This window comes from Silurus aristotelis (genome assembly GCF_946808225.1).
Source record: "Silurus aristotelis genome assembly, chromosome: 8".
Classification (NCBI taxonomy): domain Eukaryota; kingdom Metazoa; phylum Chordata; class Actinopteri; order Siluriformes; family Siluridae; genus Silurus; species Silurus aristotelis.
Genome location: NC_139581.1, coordinates 9329441 through 9354250, shown reverse-complemented (window position 1 = coordinate 9354250; position 24810 = coordinate 9329441). Strand labels below are relative to the sequence as shown.

Genomic DNA, 24810 nt, shown 5'->3' with positions numbered 1-24810 from the left:
ATATGGAATAGTGGGACTAAAGGAAGACATCTCTTCCAGATACAGGAGAATGTTGGAAGTAAGAGGAAAAGATTGGGAAATAGAAAGAAGGATGTCGTCATCACAAGTTTAAGAATTGGACATACTGCATTAAACCATAGTCTCTTTAGAATAGGAAAGCATGAATCGGGTGAATGTGAGAAGTGTGGGGAATTGGAAACAGTGAGGCACATAATAGATGAGTGTCCTGCATATGGCAGGGACAGATTTCAGTTAATTCAGGAATTAGGGTGGATAGGAGTGGGCAATATCTCTCTAAAGGTACTGCTGGGAAGCGAGTACGGGCAATCGAGAGCTCAAGAAGTGTTATTTAAATACCTTAAAAATACAGGAACGATAGATAGAATTTAGGCGTTAATTTACCCTCCCTCCCCGCCCCCCCCCCTTTTTTTGTGTGTTCGCTCCACACTCCAGATTAGTAGGTGGCGGTAATGCACCTTTTCGTTGGTCTGCCAAACCGCCAAAAAAAAAACCACCACAAGAAGAAGTAAAAGAAGCGCGAATGTAGAGCTGACGTCATTCCGTGCGCCCGAACAGAATAATTTCATTACTATAAATTTGATTGAAGATGCATTTTATTTTTAATGATCCATGAGAAGTTCCATGTATCTAATGTATTTTCTGTTAAATGAATATACATTGAGAGAATATGTAATGATTGACAGGCACAGCTAGACCAGAGATTCTCCATTCATTATCTGATGGTGTCTGTTGTTTCAATACAGGTATGCAATTTGATCATTATGGTTTTTTATTTTTCTGTATTTTTCTTTCTTTAAATGTTATATAATTATTACTATTATAATTATTATAGTTTAGAAATTGTCAATGTATGTTGCGCTCTATCTTTTGCCGAATGTGATAGCGATGAGAGGCACAGCTAGACCAGAGATTCTCCAATCCTTATCTGATGGTGTCTGTTGTTTCAATACAGCGATGAGAGAACACAGAAGCTGGAAGTAAATCATACGACGATTGTACCAACGTGTGGAGTCTTTTTTATTTAAAAACGCACACAACGCAGAGCGAACCCACTACACCTCTTGCACTCTTAGTTTGCCTTATATGCACAACATAAGGCCATTATTTTTTATTAATATGTCTGGGCACACTGCAAGATGTCTAAAGATGAGGGACAGTTTACACTGCATGTTTTGTGTGGTTCTCTGGACTGCTGTGTTTGTGATTGTGGATGGATATCGACCCGTCGTTATAGTGCATGGATTTGAAGGGCCAAAACAGTTCATCAATCTGACCAGCTTTATCAATAAGGTAAGGAGATGAATAGATGAATTGATAGTAATGTTTAATTCACTATTTGATTGCTATTTGTGTTTTTTTGGTGTTGTTGTTGAAGACAGACTTGTGAGCTTCATTAATGCCCAAAACAACTGAAACAAATATTACATCATTACTATAATAGACTGCATTTAACCCAGCCATTAGGGTTGCACACTGAGGTGGGAAGTAACGAAGTACAAATACTTCATTACTGTACTTAAGTATATTTTTATGGTATCAGAACATTACTTCCCTATTTATTTTTCGGACAACCTTTTACTTTCACTCAATAGATTTTTAGACAAATATCTGTACTTTCTACATCTTACATTTTTAAACCAACCTAGTTTTAATCTATTTGTTGAAATGTCGATATTTTCTCTTCTCATTGGGCACCGTTTTCAGCCCATCAACCTGCCACTGATGTATCATTTTAATTTCAAATTAAAACCTTCAACGCAACACACAAAAAACACCCCCCAAATTTTTTTTAAAATTAGTAAACATTTGTTTTACTGATGCACCAAGACTCAAATCGGCACCAAAATCCGCCATGATGCATACAAATAACACTTTTGGTGTCAAGAAACGCATCAGCATGTTTTGTAGATGTCTACAGAGACACTAGGGACAGGAGAATTGTAGGATAGCCGAGGTTCAGGTTGGTACATTAAATGTTGGTTCTGTGACTGGTAAAAGGAGAGAGGTAGCTGATATGAAGTGGAGAAAGTTAGATATGTTGTGAAAGGCATATGATGGGCATATAATGAGCTGTATGAGAAGTTGGACACTAAGGATACCTGGAATACCTGTGATGGGTTTGTGATATTGCAAATTAGTCAACAATCATGAGTACCAACAAATCCCAGTTACAATTATTTAAAAAAAAATAATCAAATGAAAAATGTGTGAAGATTTTCTTCTCAAAAACAGCGTCGAGATAACCGATGATCGAGAAACGAAAACCAATATGGCGGCAATATATTAACGTGTTCGAAATGTCTTTATGTACTTGATGTGCGTTAATAAATGAGAATAAAAACACGTGCATGTAGTTTTTTTTTTTTTTTTACACAACAGCATTGCCGCGATTTGTTTGATGAAGGCATGCTATAAAAATGTACATACATGTTTGCTAACAACAAAAGGCATATGTGCACCAACTAACAGCAGAGATTTACCAGTATACAATAAAAAAAAAAAAACAGTCGATTCTCGATACAAACCATTATTATATTCTCCAACATTGCAAACACAAAGATCGCTCACAAAAAAAACATGCAGGGTGTAGTTCGTTTTTTACAAAAAGCTAACCAGTGTCAATTTTATTTGTGAGTCATTTCACCTTGACACAGCACTGAAAAGTATCCTACACTCCTGTGCCTCCTCTTCCAAGATCTGCATCTGTAAGGCTTGATTTTTCCGCCACTTCCGCGAGTTCTTCTGCGGCTGCACGGCAATGTGCCTGAAACTCATCATCGGCAATATCCTGAATGACGCAGTGCATCCAGCAGTTTCAGATTGTTTCCTTCTTCGGCTCATTCCAGGCTGATCTCTGATATAAGACGCACCCTGGGTGAGGGGTACGTACAACTTTGTATAAGATGCGTCTTATATACGCAAACAATACGGTAGCGAGTGGTGAAGTGGCATCGATAACAAACATTTTCAAAAGCTGGCGATTGGTCATGGGGATCGACATAACCGACAATAAGTGGCAAATTTGTCCCTCTTGTGCTCGAGATATTAGGGTTCGGCGACATAAAAGAATCAACATAACCGATAAGAAATGCTAAGACAAAGAGAATTTGGCGGTTCCACTTAAAAAACGTCGACTTAACAGGGTTGGTGAGTTAACCGAGGTAGAGATAAGTGGGTTTAAGTGTCAATGCAAAAGCTTTAAAATTAATTTTTGACCCCAAAGCTCCAGTTCTGAACAGCAATCATTCTCAATATCTCTTTATTTTGGTCTCTGTTTGCCCTGATGATCTGAAGCCTGATTAAAAAACATTAGGGGCCAGTTGTTCAAAAGGTTTTATCTGGATCAAAATTATCCGGATTTGGAAATCCCATTTATTCCTATCCAGGATCTGGTAATCCGTCTTACTTTTATACCGGTTTTTCAAAGCAATATTAACTAAATCACCCTGATCCAGATACACAGTTTTCAAGATTACCAAATCCGCATTGCCTGTGCTTTAAATGGGACAACATATCACAATGTGGGCTACCAGCTATGTAAAGAACAGGTAGAAGGGCCAACATGGGGTCATTGTAGGAGTTTTTTATTTTTTAGACAAAACACAAAAAAACCAAACATCCACTTCCATTCATAATTTATTTTATGACCCCTCATCTGAGTCACAAAAAAAATAAAAATGTATACACTAACAAATATATTGTGTATATTTTGAAAACGTCTTAACAACATGGTTTCCCACCTAAAAAAATAAAATAAAAAAATCTATATAGAATACATTTTCTGCACTACAGTAATTAAATATATGAATGACTTGATTTTAATGGAATAGGAAGTCTGATCACTCTCATGAACTCCTTAGTGGTGAAGACCAGTTCATGATAGATGATCCAGCGTGGCTGTTCCTTGAACAGTGAGCTGTTGGGGTGCACATACGCTGTCTGCTGATGCTTCACAGTTTTGTAGCCTCCTTTACTTAGACGGGCCGCATGGTAAAAAAATATCCTGCTGTGAGTTGGAGAATGGAGTTCTGAAGAGACGCTTTGCATTAACTACTTGCGAGTGGAACCACAGGGAGCATGCAACATAATACTAGCGTGTATCGTCCTGCACAACATCACTACCAGGCGCAGTGTCCCTCTCTGTGATGATGATTATGATGCACCTGAGCCTGTTGAAGAACCAGACCAACCTCTTGCATTCTGTCGGAATGCGGGACTGACTGGACCGATTTCAGATTCTTTCTTTCCCTTTTGAACAACCCATTTTCAAGATTTGATCCAATCTGATAACCAGAATCCGGTCAGCTTACCTTTGAACAACTGGCCCAAGAGTACAGAAGGTCCTTCAAAATCAACCCAGCTCCTCCAGAGCTTTGCCCTGTTTGTGAGACATTTTCTTATTGCTGCCATCTTCTAGCTCAGGGGTGGCCATGCGGCTCTTTGGCTGGTTTCATTTCTTACGTTCATATCAAAGTTTGTGTTTGTTTGTTTTTTTAATGTGCGTGTTCGCTTCGCTTGAGTTCAATACGGTATTTTAAGACTTAAATTAGCTTGCCCTAACTGGGAAACTTTGCGGTATATCAGACGAAACACAATTGTAATGACGCAATAAAAAAGCGCAGCCAGCACACGGTTATCTGGATAAGAGCCAACATGTCTGCGGTGTGCGGATAGCGATTTGTAAAACATGCAATGTTGAAATTTCAAGAGGGGGTGTATCTACAAAGAGTTTCTCCAAGTCAGGTTTAATTTATCACCTGAAAGCCAAACATCCCGATTGCCTTCTAAATATGAGAATGCGGCTCCAGTTGTTCCTTATATGTACATTTAACTTTTCCGGCCTCTTATTGCTACCTGTCCCAATTTTTTGGAATATGTAGCTCTCATGAAATCCAAAATGAGCCAATATTTGGCATGACATTTTAAAATGTCTCACTTTCAACATTTGATATGTTATCTATATTCTATTGTAAATAAAATATAAGTTTATGAGATTTGTAAATGATTGCATTCCCTTTTTATTCACAATTTGTACAGTGTCCCAAATTTTTTGGAGTCGCGTTTGTAAAAACTGTCATGCAAACAAATACAACTAAAAAATAATAAAAAATGTGTGCATCCAGCACAGTGTAAATGTACATCTCACCATACTCCTCTGATCTTCTTCAGCCATCTTCAGTCTCTTCTGTGGCTCCTCATATGCCTAAACATGAGACAGTTGAAGATTTTTTGGTTTAATGCATCATTCCCAATTTTATTTTAATAAGGTTTAAATCGATTTTTTTGCTAGTCTACCTTTTTGTAATTTCGTTTCAGTATGTGCCTCGTCTTCTCTTTGTCCCTCTGCTTCACTCGTTCTGCAAAAGCATCTCTCTCCTCCAAGTCCTGTAATCTTTCCCTCTCCTCCTTCTCCAACTCTTCTTCCTCGTCATAATCTTTTCGTGATTCCTTTGCCTCATGTGAAGATGATTTGCTGGAAAACAAAGTAAGTAGTGTGATTAAAAAAGATAAATCAAACTAAACAAAGCTTAGAAAACTTCTGAGAGTATGCATTATGTTTCAGCTCATTGATGCTAAATGCATATTTAGGTAATTTTTTCCATTTCACATTCTGCTTGCTGTTAAACTGATGGCTGTCAGTCATTGATTAGTATCTGGGATTGCTCCATACCCAGAGCTCTGATACTACGATCAGGAATAAAAATGTGCTGTAGTTAAATACACAAAAACATGACTGATGCATGCAATTTGGGAGTCCTCACTCACTCAATTTTCCAAAAATAGCATAAATGTGAAGACAGTACATTTATACAAACTCTAAACTATGCATGTTAAAGTCGCGCACCATGCATATTTTGCAGTTATTCGGTGTGAGTTACCAACATAAATAGTGGACCCGGTATAGCACCTGGTTTACAGTGTCCAAACCTATGTAAACAAACTAAAGTCTCAGATTGCATAAGTATGTGTACAGCAATTTGTAACAGTGTTGGGCATGAAAATGCCAAACTTTTCATTCTGACATGGAACCCATGGTGCGCCATCTAGTGTACAAATTATATTTTCATTGAAAAATACTCCCTTAGCGCGAACAGCTTTACACACTCTTGGTTTGAATTCGTTTGCCATGCCACCTGTAAAAGTTGTCAAAGGTCTTCTACGCTAGGATATTTCTCTCACATTGTGATCCAGTTCATCCCAGAGGGTACAGTGACTGGGCAGGCCATCTTATGACAGATAACGCCCCAGCCCACTGTTTGCTCTCTAAAGAATTCAGAGATTGGATGTATGATTTGGGTCGCTCTTTAGCCGTATGGTGAAGACGGTTCTGATTAGCCAGACGGAATAGCATGGCATTGAAGTATGGAATGGTAGCCATGTTGGTTTAGCATTCCTTTCACTATTTACCCTACATGTATATAATAAATTAACATGTTCTCCGAATATAAACCTTAAAGGAATGTGACATAGCTGCATGTATTTCATCCAAAGTCGACAGAAAATTAATTATAGAAAATTAATTATAAAATTATATAGATTTTTAAAAAAATTGTATTTTCAGCTCTACTACATTCCCATCAAGAAATACTTTCTCCATTATTAAAACCAAACTATACAAGAACCCACCTATTTTTTCCATCGTCATCACTCGACAAGGGGCTTTCGTCTCTTTTTTTGCCGGAGATGCTTTCTCTTCTTTCCTCTGTCCTTTTCTTTGCTCTTCTTCTTCTTCTTCTTCTTCTTCCCTCCTTCTTTAGACACCTCTGCATCACTGTCACTATCCTCTAACAAAGTGTAGGTCCTGTTCTTTCGCTCCATCCCAATCACCTGACGCTCGATGGCTCGCAATGGCTTTTCGACAACCTGTTTCTTTGGAACCTGAACAGAAGAACAGAAGCAGAGTAATCAAAATCAGGGCTCATTAATGGTAAAAAAGCTTCTTGGATTGTCACAGCTTTACCTTGTTGTATAACTATTGAGCAAATGCAGTTACTCTCTGGTCAATGCCAATGATGCCAGTCTGTTGCAGACGTGCCACAAAGTCCTCTGGGGCAGAGGATTTCTGTGCCAGGTTGATCATAAACTGAGCCACATATTTGTCACTTAGGCCCAGGATTTCATGGAGCCTGTCCCTCACCCACTGCTCCAGATTGGCCATGTTGAATGCTGCAAAATAAACAATACACACGGTTATAATGCCGGTCATTTCTGTATGCAAGCAAAAGATACAAGTTAATATGCATAAATAGAAGATGAAATTTTTGTTCATAATATTGTTTCCAAGTACAGCAGGTTTTTATTTATCACTGTAACAAGTGTAACAGACTTTCTACCTTTTCCTTTTTAAAGGCTTACATTTACACTACCTGTTGGACACACCTTCTTATTCAATGTTTTTTCTTTATTTTTTTTGGTTTTCAACATCGTATGTTAAACAAAGTTTAACAGTTTTTCATTGATCCAATGTCAATTCCTTGCGTTTCTTGGCCCAAACGAGTCTGCATGTTGTTCTTCCAAACTAATGTTTCTTCTGCACAATTCAACTATGAAGGCCTGACTCATGCAGTCTGCTCTGAACAGTGGTCGTTGAAATAAATCTGCCATTTAAACTTTGTGAAGCATTTAAGTAAATCAGTGGTTTCTGAGGCTGGTAACTCTAATAAACTTATCCTCTGCAGCAGAGGTAGCTCTAGGTCTTCCTTTTCTGGGACAGTCCTCATTAGAATATCATGAGTGTGCCAAGCTGTTATAAAGGATCAATTTAGCTAGTTTGGACAAACTCGGTTTGCTACATAATTCCATATATGATCTATTTATAGTTTTGATGTCTTCAATATTAATGTACAATTTTGAAAAGAATAAAAAGTAAGAAGAAACTCTGAAGAAGCAGGTGTGTCCAAACTTTGACTGGTACTGTACATGTACAGTGAGGAATAAGTGTTTGAACACCCTGCTATTTTGCAAGTTCTCCCACTTAGAAATCATGGAGGGGTCTGAAATTGTCATCGTAGGTGCATGTCCACTGTGAGAGACATAATCTTAAAAAAAAAATCCAGAAATCACAATATATGATTTTTAAACTATTTATTTGTATGATACAGCTGCAAATAAGTATTTGAACACCTGTCTATCAGCTAGAATTCTGACCCTCAAAGACCTGTTAGTCTGCCTTTAAAATGTCCACCTCCACTACATTTATTATCCTAAATTAAATGCACCTGTTTGAGGTCGTTAGCTGCATAAAGACACCTGTCCACCCCATACAATCAGTAAGAATCCAACTACTAAAATAGCCAAGACCAAAGAGCTGTCCAAAGACACTAGAGACAAAATTGTACACCTCCACAAGGCTAGAAAGGGCTACGGGGAAATTGCCAAGCAGCTTGGTGAAAAAAAGGCCACTGTTGGAGCAATCATTAGAAAATGGAAGAAGCTAAACATGACTGTCAATCTCCCTCGGACTGGGGCTCCATGCAAGATCTTACCTCGTGGGGTCTCAATGATCATAAGGAAGGTGAGAAATCTGCCCAGAACTACACAGGAGGAGCTGGTCAATGACCTGAAAAGAGCTGGGACCACCGTTTTCAAGGTTACTGTTAGTAATACACTAAGACGTCATGGTTTGAAATCATGCATGGCACGAAAGGTTCCCCTGCTTAAACCAGCACATGTCCAGGCACGTCTTAAGTTTGCCAATGACCATTTGGATGATCCAGAGGAGTCATGGGAGAAAGTCATGTGGTCAGATGAGACCATAATAGAACTTTTGGGTCATAATTCCACTAAACGTGTTTGGAGGAAGAAGAATGATGAGTACCATCCCAAGAACACCATTACTACTGTGAAGCATGGGGGTGGTAGCATCATGCTTTGTGGGTGTTTTTCTGCACATGGGACAGGGCGACTGCACTGTATTAAGAGAGGATGACCGGGGCCATGTATTGCGAGATTTTGGGGAACAACCTCCTTCCCTCAGTTAGAGCATTGAAGATGGGTCGAGGCTGGGTCTATCAACATGACAATGACCCGAAGCACACAGCCAGGATAACCAAGGAGTGGCTCTGTAAGAAGCATATCAAGGTTCTGGTGTGGCCTAGCCAGTCTCCAGACCTAAACCAATAGAGAATCTTTTGAGGGAGCTCAAACTCTGTGTTTCTCAGCGACAGGCCAGAAACCTGACGGATCTAGAGAAGATCTGTGTGGAGGAGTGGGCCAAAATCCCTCCTGCAGTGTGTGCAAACCTGGTGAAAAACTACAGGACACGTTTGACCTCTGTAATTGCAAACAAAGGTCAAGCAGCTTGGTGCCAAATATTAACATTGACTTTCTAAGGTGTTCAAATACTTATTTGCAGCTGTATCATACAAATAAATAGTTAAAAAATCATACATTGTGATTTCTGGATTTTCTTTTAGATTATGTCTCTCACAGTGGACATGCACCTACGATGACAATTTCAGACCCCTCCATGATTTCTAAGTGGGAGAACTTGCAAAATAGCAGGGTGTTCAAATACTTATTTTCCTCACTGTATATATGTATATGTATACAATATATGACATTTTTTCCTCACCTATTGATTTTCCAGCAAAACCTCAAGGAATGTAAATATCGCGTGATATATGATACAACAGAAAAAATAAATCAGTCAAGTATCGCGATATTTCGATTTCTCACCCACTCCTAATTAAAACCTATTCAAAACTGTTGTAGAAGCTAGAATAAAAAAAGAGGCTAAATCATTTATTGCCAATAAACCTGATTCTGATTTTATGTAATTGTATTGAATGCAGTTTAAATTTGATTTCATGTTAGTGCCTGTAATTTTAACCCTTATCATTTTCTCTTTTATTAGCAAGCCAGTGGTGACAGTGTCAAGGAAAAACTCACTGAGGTGGTTTAAGGAAGAAACTTTGAGATGAAGCAGAATCAAAACCCATCCTCAACTGGGTGGCACAAAATGTCTATTTATTATAGTTTTATCATTGTTGAGGTGTGCTGTTAAGTGATGGTTTAGTGCTTAAATGCAGAACTGTTTATGCAACTTGTGGTCCTAGACCAGGGGTCACCAACCTTTTTGACACCGAGAGCTACTTCTTGGGTACCGACTAATGTGAAGGGCTACCAGTTTGATACACAATTCAGAAAAAACAAATTTGCTCAATTTACCTTTAATTAGTTATTATTAATATTTAATGATATTCATCTAGATCAGGGGGTCAAACTCAATTGCACAGGGTGCCAAAACTCAAAGCACACTTTAGGTGGCGGGCCGAACAGGATTAACATTTATTGAACACACTAAAACAATGTTTTTTAAACATAAATATGAATAAAAACAGACAGGAATATTATTCCAGAATAAATAAACTTAAACTTTTAATAACTTAAAATATTTTGCTCTCCATAAAAATATCTCCTGTTAAAATTATACAAGTTATAAATATGAACATGCTGCGAAAAAACCCCGAACAAATAAATAAAAATTGTGCTTTTAAGTAAACGTTAAAATAACAACAAATCAAAACATCAGATTTTTTTGCTCTTATGCCATTTTATAAAAAATTATCTTAAACTTTAAATAACTTAAAATATTTTGCTCTTCATAAAAATATCTCCAGTCAAACACAAGACTTCATCATGCAGCTCTTCAGAAACTCTCCCTCAGTAAATAACCGGCTGATGTGACTCTGATTTCTCTTCTGTTTTCACACCAGCTTTACTTTGTGATTTTGCTCTGGTGAAAAACGTCTGCTGAAATGTCAGATTCTTCTTTAACTCTTCTACTTTCTGTATCTTCTGCTCTGCATTCAGGTTTTTCAGCTTCTCCTGATGTTTTGTCTTGTAGTTCAGTCTTATATTCAATACCTTAATTACAGCCACATTCGCTTCACAAATAGGACACACAAAGCAGCATTCAACTAATAGCACAAGCCAGTCTCTATACCTCCAGCATGGCTGCTTGTTTCACACACACACACACACACACACACACACACACACACACACACGCACACACGCACACACACACAACACACACAACACAATGGGGCATTCCTTTTACTAATTAAACAAATAAATAAGATGCACCACATCCCTTGACATTAACCTATACTTTAATTATCTGTTCCTTATTTTTCAAACAATGGTGCATTTTATTCAATCATGAAATGTACCATACTGTCTTGATACACTTTGGATAAAACTTTAAGTTCTCCAAAGTGAATATAACCTGGAAACCATGCCCACAAACACATGAACAAAGGGAGTTTTTCCCTCCTAAATTTCAGGCCATAGCATTGGCCATTCCCCAAAAGATGGTTGGGGATCAGGACCTTTAAAACATCTTGAACCCAACTAATCATCGTTCAGTCAAGAAAAGCAAGCTCACTCACTCGGCTCGACCGGAAAGGCTCGGACCCCCGGGGCCCAAGTTTATTTCTTTATTTTATTTTATTTTATCTTTTGTTTTCTTAACTTCTTTTGTTTGTTTGTATAGTTAGCTTTATGTTGTGTTTGTCTCATTCAAGGTTCCTGCAACATTCGGTCTGAACTACATGCTCTTTTAATTTTTACGGTGTAAAATAAAGGAGGGTTAAGTTTTTCTTGGCCGGGGAGATACCTCTTTTATAGAATTAATAAAGATTATACTGTCTGTTCGGCGGACGAACAGACCGAATAAGTGTAACATTAATTCCATTACCGTCAATTTCAACTTAATTTAAATATTTAGGAGTAATTATAACCCGTTATAATTACTCATAAATATTCCCTTTTCTTTGCGAGCTAAATTCGCTACACTGCCCAATTAAGCGGCTTTCTCCATATTAAGTGCTACGTGCACACTCATAATCTGGCCTCACAGCACGCACTGAAGCTGCCCGCTGTCGCGAAGTTACTGTATGATGCTGACGAGTACGATGCATCACTGGATTTCCATAAAAGTGCTGCAGGACTTCATGTTTTGCACAAAAAACAAAAGTTACTGAAGCTCCCTGTGCACAAACTTACAACAGATGTTTTAACGAGATGGAATAGTGCCTATGACATGGTTGAATGTTTTCTGGAGCAACAGGCTGCAGTAACAGCTGCACTGCTCTTACCTGAGGTGAGGAAGAGAGAGAAGGATATTAGCACCTTGACTGAGTTGGACATTGGAACAGTTTAACAGCACTTCTATTTTATTTTAGAGAGAATTGTTTTTAGTTATATTTTGTTGCACATTTAAATATTATATTCAAGTTTTTGGTACTTGAACGTTTTATGGTTCAAGGTTCTTTATGCACTATGTACAGTACAGACCAAAAGTTTGGACACACCTTCTCATTTAAAGAGTTTTCTTTATTTTCATGACTATGAAAATTGTAGAGTCACACTGAAGGCATCAAGGGCTATTTGACCAAGAAGGAGAGTGATGGGGTGCTGCACCGGACCTGAACCCAATCGAGATGGTTTAGGGGTGAGCTGGACCGCAGAGTGAAGGCAAAAGGGCCAACAAGTGCCAAGCATCTCTCGGGGAACTCGTTCAAGACTGTTGAAAGACCATTTCAGGTGACTACCTCTTGAAGCTCATCAAGAGAATGCCGAAAGTGTGCAAGCAATAATCAAAGCAAAAGGTGGCTACTTTGAAGAACCTAGAATATGACATTTTCCAGTTGTTTCACACTTTTTTGTTATGTATATAATTCCATATATAATTCCACGTGTTAATTCATAGATTTGATGCCTTCAGTGTGAATCTACAATTTTCATAGTCATGAAAATAAAGAAAACTCTATGAATGAGAAGGTGTGTCCAAACTTTTGGTCTGTACTGTATGTGTGTGCTCCTGAAATAAAAATTCAGAAAGATGTGATGCATTGTTTTTGTTAATATAACTCATATACAGATACAGTCTCTTTATGCTCACCCCGACGGATTGTTTATTATCGCCGGAGATTTCAACCATGCGAATCTCAAGACTGTGCTTCCTAAACTCCATCAGCATGTGGACTTTGCAACGAGAGGAGCGAACACGCTGGATCTTGTTTACACAAACATCCCCGGCGCGTACCGTGCGGAGCCCCGCCCCCATCTCGGATACTCAGACCACTGCTCTGTTATGTTAATTCCAGCATACAGACCGCTCGTCAGACGCTCTAAACTGGTTCTGAAACAAGTGAAAACCTGGCCAGAAGGAGCCACTTCTGCTCTTCAGGACTGTTTTGAGTGCACTGACTGGGACATGTTTAGAGAGGCTGCAACCTACGGCGATTCCATCAACTTGGAGGAGTACACATCATCAGTGACCAGCTACATCAGCAAGTGCGTTGATGATGTGACCATCTCCAAGACCATCACTACACGCTCCAACCAGAAACCGTGGATGACTGCAAAGGGTCAGGGAAAGGGTCAAGTTCCAGAGAGACATTCGGGACTGCAACCTTCTCTGCTTCACCGAGACATGGCTGAACCCAGCGGTACCGGACCACGCCATCCAGCCGGCCGAGTCCTTCTCGGTTTACTGCATGGACAGAACACTGGAGTCGGGGAAGTCAAGAGGAGGTGGAGTGTGTCTGATGGTGAACAACCACTAGTGCGACAGCGCGAGCATCGTTCCTCTTGCACGCTCCTGCACACCAAATCTGGAACTACTGACCATCAAATGTCGGCCCTTCTATCTACCTCAGGAATTCAGTTCGGTCATTGTCAGTGCCGTTTATATTCCACCTCAAGCGGACACGGACACTGCAGTATGGGATTTACACGAGACAATAACTCTTCACCAAACACAGCATCGGGACGCTGCGCTCATTGTGGTCGGAGATTTCAACAGTGCCAACCTCAAGCGCGCACTACCGAACTTTCATCAGCACATCACCTGCCCTACCAGGGGCGAAAGAACACTGGACCACTGTTACACGCCATTCAAGAACAGCTACAAGGCACAATCACGTCCACCGTTTGGGAAATCGGACCATGCCACCATCTTCCTCATGCCTGTTTACAAACAAAGGCTGAAACAGGAAGCTCCGGTTCAGAGGGAGGTCACGCGCTGGACTGACCAATCGGTGGCCGCTCTGCAGGACGCTTTGGATGACGCAGACTGGGACATGTTCCGGCGCAGCTCTGATGACGTCAACATGTTTACGGAAGCGGTTGTGGGATTCATCGGGAAACTAGCTGATGATACAGTGCAGAAAACCACTGTCAGAACGTTTCCCAACCAGAAGCCGTGGGTGGATAAAACCATCCGCGACGCTCTAAGATCCCGCTCCGCTGCCTACAACACGGGGCTCGCCACCGGGGACATGGACGAGTACAAGGCTGCGTCCTACAGTGTTCGCAGAGCGGTGAAGGAAGCAAAGCGGTGCTACAGGAGGAAACTAGAGTCACAGTTTCAACATGGTGGCTCTAGGAGCCTGTGGCAGGGACTAAGAACAGTAACGGACTATAAAACACTATCTTCTAGAATGGTGAATGCGGACGCTTCTCTGGCAGACGAGCTAAACACCTTTTACGCTCCTTTCGAGGCTGCAGCTAACCACGCTAGCGGCACAACCAGCGTGCACGCAGAGAGAGCCGGAGAGGTAAACACGTTCACCATCTCGGAGCATGACGTGAGGAGGGCTTTCAAGAGAGTGAATACCAGGAAGGCAGCAGGACCAGATGGCATCACAGGCCGGGTTCTGAAAGCCTGCGCTGACCAGCTAGCACCGGTGTTCACGGAGATATTCAACCTCTCACTGGAACAGTCTGTTGTCCCCTCATGTTTCAAACAGTCCACCATTGTTCCTGTCCCGAAGAAACCCCAGCCCGCCTGCCTTAACGACTACCGCCCTGTAGCCTTGACCTCAGTAGTGATGAAGTGCTTCGAGAGACTGGTCAGAGACTTCATCACTGCATCACTACCAGACACACTGGACCCACTACAGTTTGCGTACCGTCAGAACCGCTCTACTGAGGACGCCATTGCTCATCTGCTCCACACCACGATGAGCCACCTGGACCAAAGAAATGGGAATTATGCAAAGATGTTGTTCGTGGACTACAGTTCAGCGTTTAACACCATAATTCCCTCCACACTCACCTCTAAGTTGGAGGTCCTGGGACTCAGCCAGCCGCTGTGTCAATGGATCTCTAACTTCCTGACAGACAGACCACAAGCCGTACGGGTGGGAAAACACACCTCATCCACCCTCACCCTCAGCACTGGCGCCCCCCAGGGTTGTGTTCTGAGCCCCCTGCTTTACTCAATGTACACACATGATTGTGTGGCCACATCCAACTCCGCCACCATCATCAAGTTTGCTGACGACACTGTTGTGGTGGGTCTGATTTCCAACAACGACGAGACGGCCTACCTACAGGAGGTTAAAAACCTGGAGAGATGGTGCCAGGAGAACAACCTTCTCCTGAACGTCAGCAAGACTAAGGAGTTGATCGTGGACTTCAGCACAAAGCGGGAGCGGTCATACCAACCTATAAACATCAGCGGGACCCCAGTGGAGAGAGTGGACAGTTTCCGGTACCTTGGTGTTAACATCACACAGGATCTGTCTTGGTCCTGTCACACCAACACCCTGGTGAAGAAGGCCCGGCAGCGTCTGTACCATCTGAGATGCTTAAGGGACTTAAGCACCTGAGAGGGTAGTTTAAAGACCTTCTACACTTGCACCATTGAGAGCGTCCCGACGGGTAGCATCACTTCCTGGTTCGGGAACAGCACCATGCAGGACAGACGAGCCCTTCAGAGGGTGGTGCGTTCAGCTGAACAAGTGCTAGGAAGATTATGAAGGACCTTAGCCATCCCAACAATGGACTCTTTTCTCTGTTTTGTTCAGGAAAACGCTTCCGCTCCCTGAAAGCGAACACAGAGAGAATGAGGAGGAGCTTCTTCCCGCAGGCCATCCGTTGTTTAAACCAGGAAACACCCAGGATCTAGAACTGGCCCACTCTCTCCATCATCATCACACTTCTCTGTACATATATTCACCTTCGCACCACGTCACTTTAAACATATCTCACCGTTCGCACCACGACACTTTGGACTTGCACAGCACAGTGCGCTTTTTATTTTATTCATACCACACCATATTGCACATGGACACTTTACGGACCCTTACACCACACCATACCGCACACAGACACTTTATGGACAACCCACCACAAATTGCCTATTGTTTACATTTTTTTTTTTTTTTACTACACATTGTTTACTGTTTATATGTATATTTGTTTCATACATTATCTCTTTATATATCTTTATATCTTATATTCTTTTCTTTTCTTTTACTTATTTATTTTTATTTTATTTTATATAGTTTTTCTTATACCTTATACTTATTTATCTGCCTCCTTTTCTTTTCCCCCATCCTATTCCCTCATGCCGGACCATCGTATAAAACATTTCACTACATGTCGTACCCTGTATGTATGTGTATGTGATGAATAAAATTTGATTTGATTTTGATTTGATTTGATGTGCGTGCGCTGCTGAAACAAAGAGACTCTGCCTTCAGATCAGGGGACAAGGCGGCCTTAAAAACAGCAAGGGCCAAACTGTCTCGTGCCATCAGAGAGGCGAAGCGCGCACACGCAAAGAAAATCCACAACCACTTCCAGGACAGTGGAGACACCCGGCGCATGTGGCAGGGCATCCAGGCGATCACAAATTACAAGACCACATCACCTGCTTGTGACCGTGACCCCTCCCTCCCAGATGTGCTGAACGATTACTACGCCCGGTTCGAGGTGTAGAACAATGTGGTGGCGAGGAAGACCATCCCTCCTCCCACTGACCAGGTGCTCTGTCTAACCACAGCTGAAGTGAGGAAAACTCTATGCAGAGGTAACCCACGGAAGTCTGCTGGACCAGACAACATTCCTGGCAGAGTGCTCAGGGAATCTGCAGAACAGCTAGCAGATGTCCTCACTGACATCTTCAACATCTCCCTGAGCAGCAACGTTGTTCCCACGTGCCTCAAGACAATGACCATTGTTCCCCTGCCGAAGAAGTCTTCTGTCTCCTGCCTCAATGACTATCGTCCCGTCGCGCTCACACCCATCGTGATGAAGTGCTTCGAGAGGCTCGTCATGAGGCACATTAAGACACAGCTTCCACCCTCCCTGGACCCCATGCAGTTTGCGTATCGTCCAAACCGTTCCACGGACGATGCTATCTCCACAACCCTCCATCTGGCCCTCACCCACCTGGATAACAAAGACTCGTATGTACGAATGCTGTTCATTGACTTCAGCTCAGCATTCAACACAATCATTCCTCAGCACCTGATCGAGAAGTTGAACCTTCTGGGCCTGAACACCTCCCTCTGTATCTGGATCCTGGACTTCCTGACTGGGAGACCTTAGTCAGTCAGGATCGGGAACAGCATCTCCAGCACCACCACACTGAGCACTGGGGCCCCCCAGGGCTGTGTGCTCAGCCCACTGCTGTTCACTCTGTTGACTCACGACTGTGTAGCAATGCACAGCTCGAACCACATCATCAAGTTCGCTGATGACATGACCGTGGTGGGTCTAATCAGCAAGAACGACGAGTCAGCATACAGAGAGGAGGTGCAATGGTTAACTGCCTGGTGTGGAGCAAACAACCTGTCTCTGAACGTGGACAAAACGAAAGAGATGGTTGTGGACTTCAGGAGAGCACAGAGCGACCAATCACCACTGATTATTGATGGATCCTTAGTGGAGATCGTCAAGAGCACCAAATTCCTTGGTGTTCATTTGGCAGACAACCTCACCTAGTCACTCAACACCAGCTCAATCACCAAGAAAGCCCAGCAGCGTCTCTACTTTCTAAGAAGGCTGAGGAAAACCCACCTCCCTCCCCCCATCCTGTCTATGTTCTACAGAGGGACCATTGAGAGCATCCTGAGCAGCTGCATCACTGCCTGGTTTGGGAACTGCACCGTCTCGGACCGCAAGTCCCTACAGAGGATAGTGAGGACAGCTGAGAAGATCATCGGAATCTCTCTCCACTCTATCATGGACATTTACACTACACACTGCATCCGCAAAGCACACAGCATTGTGGACGATCACACACACCCATCACACACACTTTTTACACTCCTACCATCAGGAAAACGGTTCCGAAGCATTCGGGCCGCCACAACAAGACTATGCAACAGTTTCTTTCCACAAGCCATCAGGCTACTTAACACACAGAAATGAACGGAACTCTCACACACACACACACACTCAAATGTGTGTAACGAACTGTAAAATTTTTCCTGGACTTAACACTTAACACACACTCATCACTCATCTCAATTCATTCCACCACAATTCATTTATTTATTATTTATTATTCTCAACTGTACCACACTCTCAACTGCTGTTTTTTGCACATTTATCATTATCATTGTATTATACTGTTTACATGCTGTTTTTTGCACCTTCGACTGCTGCTGTATTTTTGCAGTACATTGTTCTGTTTATACTCACTTCTGGGATATAGTTTTTAGTTTGTATAGTTTTTACGGTCTTCTTGCACAGTACTGTATAATTAAGTATACAGTAGGCTTACTGGTCGGCGCTATATTGGGTTTTGTGTCTTGTCTTGTGGCGTCTGTCTGCACTGTCTGTCTGCACTGTTTGCACTAGGTTGCACTCGATGCACTTTATGTAACTTTTGTTGTAGCTCTATGTTGTTTTGTTTGTTGTTGTTTAGTGTAGCACCAGGGTTCTGGAGAAACGTTGTCTCGTTTTTACTGTGTACTGTGTACCACTGTGTTTAGTAGGAATGACAATAAAAGACACTTGACTTGACTTGACTTTAAGGGTATGATCAAGTATTTGCCATTGTCTAATCTTTATTAAGCAAATAAAAATCACAATTTAAACAATGAATCGTAATAGCTACAGAATCGCAATATATATTGAATTGGCACAAAAGTATCGGGATATTATTGAATTGCCAGATTAGTGAATCGTCCAAGCCCTACTACTCAGCCTTCTATCGGTTTTCAGAATCAACTTTTCTCTTCGCCACTGTGAGGTGCTGTTTCACAATAACTTTACAATAGGGTTAAATGATGCTGGAATGTTCCCAGGTAGTAGAGTTCGGTATGGCAGCTGAAGCGCTGCATTATGGGATCTGTAGTTTGTGTTATCAGCACTTCATATTGCCGGGAATTTAATAACAATAATAATAGATCTATATAAAATCATCTCGCGGGCCAGTTATAATTGTACGTCGGGGCGGATGTGACACTGAGTTTGACACCCCTGATCTATGTAAAGACACTTTTTTTTTCTTTCGGCTGCTCCCATTAGTGGTCAACAAAGCGGATCATCCGTCTCCATACCACCCTGTTCTCTACATCTGCCTCTTTCACACCAACTACCTGCATGTCTTCCCTCACCACATCCATGAACTTGGTCTTCCTCTTTTCCTCCTTCCTGGTGGCTCCATTCTTAGCATTCTCCTACCAATATAATTCATGTCCCTCCTCTGCACATGTCCAAACCATCTCATTCTCGCCTCCCTAATTTTGTCACCAAAACGTCCAACATGCGCTGTCCCTCTAATAAACTAATTTCTAATCTTGTCCATCCTCGTCACTCCTAACAAAAACCTTAACATCTTCAGCTCTGCTACCTCCAGCTCCACCTCCTGCCTTTTACTCAATGCCACTGTCTCTGAACCATAAAACATCGCAGCTCTCACCAAAGTCCTATAAACTTTTCCTTTCATTCTTGCAGACACCCTTCTATCACAAATCACTCCTGTCACTCTACTCCACCCACTCCACCCTGCCTGTACCCTTTTTTTCACTTCTCTAACACACTCTTGTTGAAAGATTTATGATCAAACTCTTGATGTCACCCAAATGAGGATGGGTTCCCCTTTTGAGTCCGGTTCCTCTCATTGTTTCTTTCTCATAACATCTAAGGGAGTTTTTCCTTGCCACAGTCGCCACGGCTTGCTCATCAGGGACAAATTCACACCATTCACCTTAACTGTTGATTTGTGTAAAGCTGCTTTGAGACAATGTCTTTTGTGAAAAGCGCTATACAAATAAACTTGACTTGACTCTCCATTACATTGCACTGTTGGCCCCCAGGTACCTAAACTCCTCCACCTTCTCCACCTCTTCTCCCTGCAACCGCACCACTCCACTGCCCTCCCTCTCATTCACACACATGTACTCTGTCTTACTCCTACTGACTTTCATTCCCCTTCTCTCCAGCACATATCTCCAGCTCTCCAGGCTCTTCTCAACCTGCTCCCTACTCTCACCACAAATCACAATATCATCCGCAAACATCATAGTCCAGGGAGACTCCTGTCTGACCTCATCCGTCAACCTGTCCATCACCACTGCAAACAGGAAAGGGCTTAGGGCCGATCCTTGATGCAGACCAACCTTCACCCTGAACCAGTCTGTTGTACCTACTGTACACTTCACTGCCGTCACACTGTCCTCGTACATGTCCTGCACCACCCTCACATACTTCTCTGACACACCTGACTTCCTCATACAATACCACAATTCCTCTCTTGGCACTCTGTCGTACGCTTTCTCTAAATCCACAAATACACAATGCAATTCCTTCTGTCCTTCTCTATACTTCTCCATCAACATACTCAAAGCAAATAAGGCATCTGTGGTGCTCTTCCTCGGCATGAAACCATACTGTTGCTCACAGATGGTCACCTCTTCTCTCAGCCTGGCTTCCACTACTCTTTCCCATAACTTCATGGTGTGACTGATCAACTTAATTCCCCTGTAGTTACTGCAAGACTGCACATCTCCCTTATTCTTAAAGATCGATATATATATATATATATATATATATATATATAAGATCAACTGATAGGAGCGAAATCTTTTTATTAGCTGTCCTTCAACTAAAGGAGAAACTTACATATTACTTATCACATACATATTTTACCATTAACATTTGTATATGTTGAGAAAATGCTGATATTGGGTTGTTCCTGTAGTGTCCCTTTAATGTCCATCTAGTTGAAGAGGGAAATTCTATCTATCTATCTATTAATCTATCTATCTATCTATCTATCTATCTATCTATCTATCTATCTATCTATCTATCTATCTATCTATCTATCTATCTATCTATCTATCTATCTATCTGATAAACTGATCATATATATCAGATAGACAGACAGACAGACAGACTTTCCTTCTTCAACTAGATGGACATTACAGGGACACTACAGAGATCCCAATGTCAGCATGCTCTCAACATATAAAAATGTAAATTGTAAAATATGTAATATGTAAATAAACCAATGGGTTTTTTTCTTATTTAGTTGGACAGCTCATAAAAAGAAGATTTCGCTTCTATCAATGTCACACTTGCCAGATAAAACAAGATTCCCCAAATCTATTCTCTCCAGGAAGTTAAATGGCACACAGAATGATGATATCTGAGCCCCTGCTATACATACTGCTACAGGATTCAATTCTAAACTCCATTAACACACACCCCATTAACGTAAACCTTAACAGGAAAAGTAAACATACTAAAAATTCTTACTACAACAGGGGCCCGAATTTATGCAAGCCATTTCCTCTTCAGTGAGTTCAATGTGTGGTTAGGTGTTCTACCTTCAGCTGTGAGGTAATGACCACCAAAGGAGTGAAATATTAAACCAAAAGGAGGTTATTCTGACAGTAAGTAAGGAAGTTATTTTGACAGTAATTAATACTGTAAGACGTTTTTAAATAAAGTAACTCCGTTACCGTATGGTGCGTTACCCGTTACTTTTTTAAATGAATGAATTTCAGGCTGAAGTGTAGACTACAGTCTAACCTGTTTACAGCAGCGACGCATTGCAGGATTGGTGGATAAACCACTGTAAACACGAACACGTTTCCGTTTATTCAGGTCTGTGCGGCAGTAATGACGAGTCGAGGCGAGAGCAAAACGAGTTTGTGGAAACAAGCTCATTATTTCACTTTAGTTGAGTATAAAGACAAAAACTTTTTAGTCAAATGTAAGCTGTCTTTTTGGTTCGAAGCTCGTATCTACTGTGATAAACAGCAACTCCAATCTGTCGAAGCTCCTCCAGAAACTCCATGCCTCAATGAAGTTAGAAGGTAACCCGGTGTCATGTTGTACATTGTTGATATTTTTCATACTTCAGCTGTTAAAGGAACATTATAAGAACACAACAGCTTTTATGATGCAGAAGCCACTTTAGTTTTTGATTCTGAATATATTATTTAGCTTGTTTTGTTATTTATTTCAGAAATCCTTGTGATATATTCAGTTTGTGCTGGTCTGACTTTAATAAAATAGTGTTTAAAAATTACTCTGTGTTTAAGTCAGTTTTGTGTTTGTATAGACCATAACGCATAAAAGGGCATTAACTAAAAAGTAACTTTCAACAGTAACGCATTATTTTTTGCTGTAAGTAATCAACAAAGTAATTGAGATTTTTTTGAATGAAGTAATGAGTAACTGTAACTAGTTACTATTTTTTAGTCAATCAATCAATCAAATTTTATTTATAAAGCGCATTTTAACCACCAAAAGGAGCACAAGGCGCTTTCCAGGAAAGCAGAATATAAAAATAAACATTTATTAAAAGTAAAAAATTTAAAATAAATAAAAAAATAAGAAATAAATGTAAAAATAAAATAAAAACACAATATACATCAAATAGCAGTTGAATCAGGGCTACGTGTTAAAAGCTTGTCTGAATAAATTAGTTTTAAACTGCGATTTAAAAATACTCAGCACAGTGACGCATCGTATGTGTGCTGGAAGTGCGTTCCACAGCGTTGGTTCCTGGACAGCAAATGACCAGCCTCCAAACTTTTTATAGTTGCATTTAGTAGCAACCAGAGAGGTATGTCCAGAGGAGCGGAGCGTTCTGGCTGGTTGGTAGACCTTTAATAATTCGGCGAGGTACGGCAGGGCCAGACCATTGATTGCCTTAAACACAAACAGCAAAACCTTATACTCCACCCTAAACCACACCGGAAGCCAATGAAGCGAGCGGAGGACAGGAGTGAAGTGTGAGCATTTGGAGGTGTTGGTGAGAAGACGTGCTGCCGCGTTTTGTACCATTTGGAGCCGATTTAAAAGTGATTGGTTGAGTCCAGTGTAAAGGGCATTACAATAGTCAATCCTCGAGCTGATGAAGGCATGTATAGCTTTTTTAAGGTCAGCTAGGGACAAGAATGATTTGACCTTGCTGAGTAGTCTTAGCTGGTAAAAGCTCACCTACACTGCACTGATCTGCTTATCGAAGTGCATACTTTGGTCAAAAATAACACCCAGGTTATGCACGGTAGGTGCAAACTGAGGTGTAAGAGGACCAAAACTCAGAGAACTGCTGGGTGAGTCCGAGCTAAACAGGATGTACTCAGTCTTTTTTTTATTCAGATGAAGGAAGTTCTGGGAAAGCCACTGTTTAATATCCTGAAGGCAATTATGGAGAGTGTCCAATGCAGAACGATTACTCTTTTCATCACAGGAAGATAGATCTGGAGGTCGTCAGCATAGAAATTAAATTGAACGTTGTGATTGGAGATGAGTTGACCAAGTGGCAGCATATAGAGTGAGAACAGAATAGGACCAAGAATAGATCCTTGAGGCACACCAGATGACAGAGGAGCAACCAAGGAAGAATGATCATCCAGCATTACTGAAAAAGTTCTGTTAGTAAGATTTGATGAGAACCAATTTAGTACTGCACCCTGCAGACCAACAACATGTTGAAGACGAGAGATGAGGATGGCATGATCCACGGTGTCAAATGCAGCGGTAAGGTCCAGTAACACCAAAACCACAGAGCTTTTACCATCCAAGGCTCCAAGAATGTCATTATGGACCCTCAATAACGCTGATTCAGTGCTATGTCTCGACCTGAAACCGGACTGAAATGTATCACCAATGCCGTGCAGTTGAAGGTGAGACTGAAGCTGAGTGAAAACAAGCTTCTCCATCAACTTAGACAGAAATGACAGGCTAGATATAGGGTTGGAAGTTGAATAGTATGGAGAGATCAAGGTTGGGTTTCTTGCGCAGCGGTCTAACAATAGTGTTTGAGAGCAGCGGGAACATTACCCACCCTAAAACAGCTGTTTATGAAAAATGGGACCTATGATGTCAAGAGCCTTCTTTAAAATCCTGGCAGGGACAGCGTCTAGAGGGCAGGTGGTGGGCTTCAACTCGTGGACAGCTTTCCTGTGGTCCACCAGAGTGACAGCATCAAAGTTCTCTAGCACACATTGGGCCGCACGTGTAGTCTGAATGCATTGCATGTGTTTTCAGAAATGTCATTCAAGACGACAGACACCAGATTTGATAGTGATATCAAATATATATTTAAATTGATAGTGCTGAAAAAAATTCCAGGGCGGTGGCTATTGCTATTGATGAGGGCAGAAAGGTACTGTCCTTTAGCTTCCTTCAGTGCACTCTGATAGGTGGCAAGACTGTCTCTAAACATCTCCAGCGACACCTGCAGCCTATCCTTCTTCCATCTTCGCTCAGCCTGTCTACACCGGCGCCTAAGGGCCCGAGTTGTATCGTTGAGCCAGGGGTCCAATGGACCATTGATCGACTTCACCTTGTAGGGCACAAAAGAGTCCATAATCTGGGAGCAGATGGTATGGAAGCAGGCGAGGAAATGGTCCGGACAAAGAGGCGATGCCAATTCAGTAGTAGAGGCGAGATCGGAAACAGAGAAGGCAGCGACAAAATCATCAACTGTAGATGAGGTAATAATGCAATGACGATGAGGGGCAGTAGACGTTGGTGCAGGCTGAAACAGCACAAATGTCAAACGGTATAAGAGAA

The 24810-nt window shown here is 41.4% G+C and overlaps 1 protein-coding gene and 1 long non-coding RNA gene across 2 annotated transcripts in view; one reads left to right on the top strand and one right to left on the bottom strand.

Moving 5' to 3' along the window:
* Positions 1-886: 886 nt before the first annotated feature.
* The window catches only part of LOC310729664 (lysosomal thioesterase PPT2-like), an 81921-nt gene continuing 57997 nt past the window's right edge, over positions 887-24810 (top strand). Inside the window, exon 1 of the mRNA XM_083548120.1 lies at positions 887-1311. Coding sequence (XP_083404246.1) covers positions 1105-1311 — 207 coding nt within the window. The 5' untranslated portion in view covers positions 887-1104. The remainder of the gene's footprint in view (positions 1312-24810) is intronic.
* Positions 5369-7361, bottom strand: LOC310729732. The gene is made up of 3 exons (XR_014534633.1): positions 6983-7361; positions 6649-6900; positions 5369-5494 (listed from the first exon to the last, which is right to left on the bottom strand). It is a non-coding gene; the product is annotated as an uncharacterized lncRNA (long non-coding RNA).